The sequence below is a fragment of the Trichechus manatus genome, unplaced genomic scaffold, assembly GCF_000243295.1.
Source record: "Trichechus manatus latirostris isolate Lorelei unplaced genomic scaffold, TriManLat1.0 scaffold00027, whole genome shotgun sequence".
Taxonomy (NCBI): domain Eukaryota; kingdom Metazoa; phylum Chordata; class Mammalia; order Sirenia; family Trichechidae; genus Trichechus; species Trichechus manatus.
In genome coordinates this window covers 14,738,537-14,740,430 of record NW_004443963.1, presented here as the reverse complement: position 1 = coordinate 14,740,430, position 1,894 = coordinate 14,738,537, and the positions used below count along the sequence as shown (strand labels likewise).

Below are 1,894 nucleotides of genomic sequence, written 5' to 3'. Positions count from 1 at the left end.
TGGCCCGTCGGGGGTGGGTGGGGCGGGGAGCTAAGTGAGCTGTAGTTCTTTAAGAGCCTGGCAGAGTGCCCGGTACCCAGCAGGGGTTCAACCCTGGGACTATTTCAGAGCTGTTGGGGGCTGGGGGTTGGGGGTTGGGGGTGGTGAATTCCATGCAATTGCAAATGGAAAAGTGCTTTGCAAACTGGTCTAAAGGGCTTTGGGAATATTTGTCAGCATCAGTCTGGGGTCTGCCTCCTTTGGAAAGCAATCTGCTGCTTTCTCAATGCAAAATGCGGGGTGACTCCCAGCTGGGCTGGGGCACATGGTGCACTGCTGCGGTCATCAGCCTCCTTGGTGGCAGTTCCCAGCCAGAATCAAACCTCTGCAGCTCGCCAAACTTTAGCCAATCTTCTGAAGACTTGGTTCAGGGACGGAAGGCAGGGTTTTGAAGTGTGAGGACTTAGATCTTCTCCGGGGCACGGCGGGTGTGTGTGTTTTGATTCACCAGGCAGATGTCCAAACAGACAAAGCAATGCCTTCCTTCCGGGGGCGGGGGAGAGCGCTGCGTGAGCTTCAAAAGAGCGAGAAGGCAGGCAGAGGCAGGTGGGTGCCAAGCCCCCGGAAGCTCTGATGTCTCATGTGCTTCTTCTTCCCTTGTTTTGCAGGGAACTTCAAAGGTCTCTGCAAGCAAATTGATCACTTCCCAGAGGATGCAGATTACGAAGCTGACACAGCAGAATATTTCCTCCGTGAGTGCACACCGGTTTTTTATCTCCCTCCCAGTGGTGGGTCCTGCCCGCCTGTCCTTCAGAGAGCCAAAGACTAAGCCTACGGAGAGGTCCTTATAACAGCAGACAGCAGAAAAAAGCTGAACCTCCCTTCTTTCCTCCTTTCTGGAGGCCAAAACTTCATCATGCTGTTTCCTCTGTTTGCAACGCCCTTCCCTTCTGTCTTTATCCAGCAAACTCCTACTCATCCTCTAGGTCTCAGCTGAAACATCTCCTCCACGAAGTCCCCTTTGCCTCCTGCACAGGTTCCTAGAGCACAGCACCTTTATCAGGCCATAGGGGTGCTTGTCTGTTTGCACAATCACTCCCTTCCCATACTGTCATCCCTCCTAGGGCGGGGACTCTGCCTCTCTGGCTGCACATTATAGTCCCAGCCCAGTGCCTGGCACATAATAAGCACTTCGTAAATATTTCTTGAGTAACTGGAGGAAGAAACCCCTCGGGCAGTGCCAGACTGCAACTTCTATTGGAAAAAAAAAAAAATGGTATTTTTTTTTTCTTCCCCCACAAGTCAAGTCAAAGTTAAATCCTGGTGTAACAGCTGCAACCTTAAATCCACCTGTGACAGTATTCTCAAGAGAAAGCATTTTAAGGCCCAAAGGAAAAGTCTCGAGAATCAGCAAAAACTAACAAGGCAACCTGTTCCCTGAGAAAGGGATTTCCAGGAGAGGGGCTGAGGGTCCTTGATGCCTGGGACAGCAGAGCCAAGCAGGAGTGGTTGAAGGCTCTGCTTCAAGGTCCTCAGGCGCTCTTCCCAAGGAGGTTTGTTCTCCTCCCAGGAGCACTCCCCACCTCTGCCCTCGGGTGCCCTTCTGGGCCCTGGGAGGCTGGCCGAAGCCTCCCTCCCCTCGCCCTCTGCAGAGTAGTTAGCATACCCTCGGATCACATTTGTGAAAAATTATAGGAGGCATATTATTGTACAGCTTTCCTCTGCCTCTTTCCATAATTACCCCCCACATCAAACCCAGCTCTCAGGTCAGCCTGGAATCTGGGTTTCATCGGAAAGCCCGTGCAAGGTGAAGTCAGCCAGGCAACTGGAAAGACAGAGCAAGGGAACACGATGCAATTTCTAGATCCTTTTAAAAGGGAAAAATATCTTACAATGCTCATCGTTTCCTTGTACG

At 51.7% G+C, this 1,894-nt stretch overlaps 1 protein-coding gene across 1 annotated transcript in view; it reads left to right on the top strand.

Annotated features, from left to right (window-relative positions):
• CACNG2 (calcium voltage-gated channel auxiliary subunit gamma 2) overlaps positions 1-1,894 on the top strand; it is a 146,282-nt gene that overhangs the window by 124,468 nt on the left and 19,920 nt on the right. Inside the window, exon 2 of the mRNA XM_004373818.2 lies at positions 648-731. Within this exon, the coding sequence (XP_004373875.1) occupies positions 648-731 (84 nt within the window). The remainder of the gene's footprint in view (positions 1-647; positions 732-1,894) is intronic.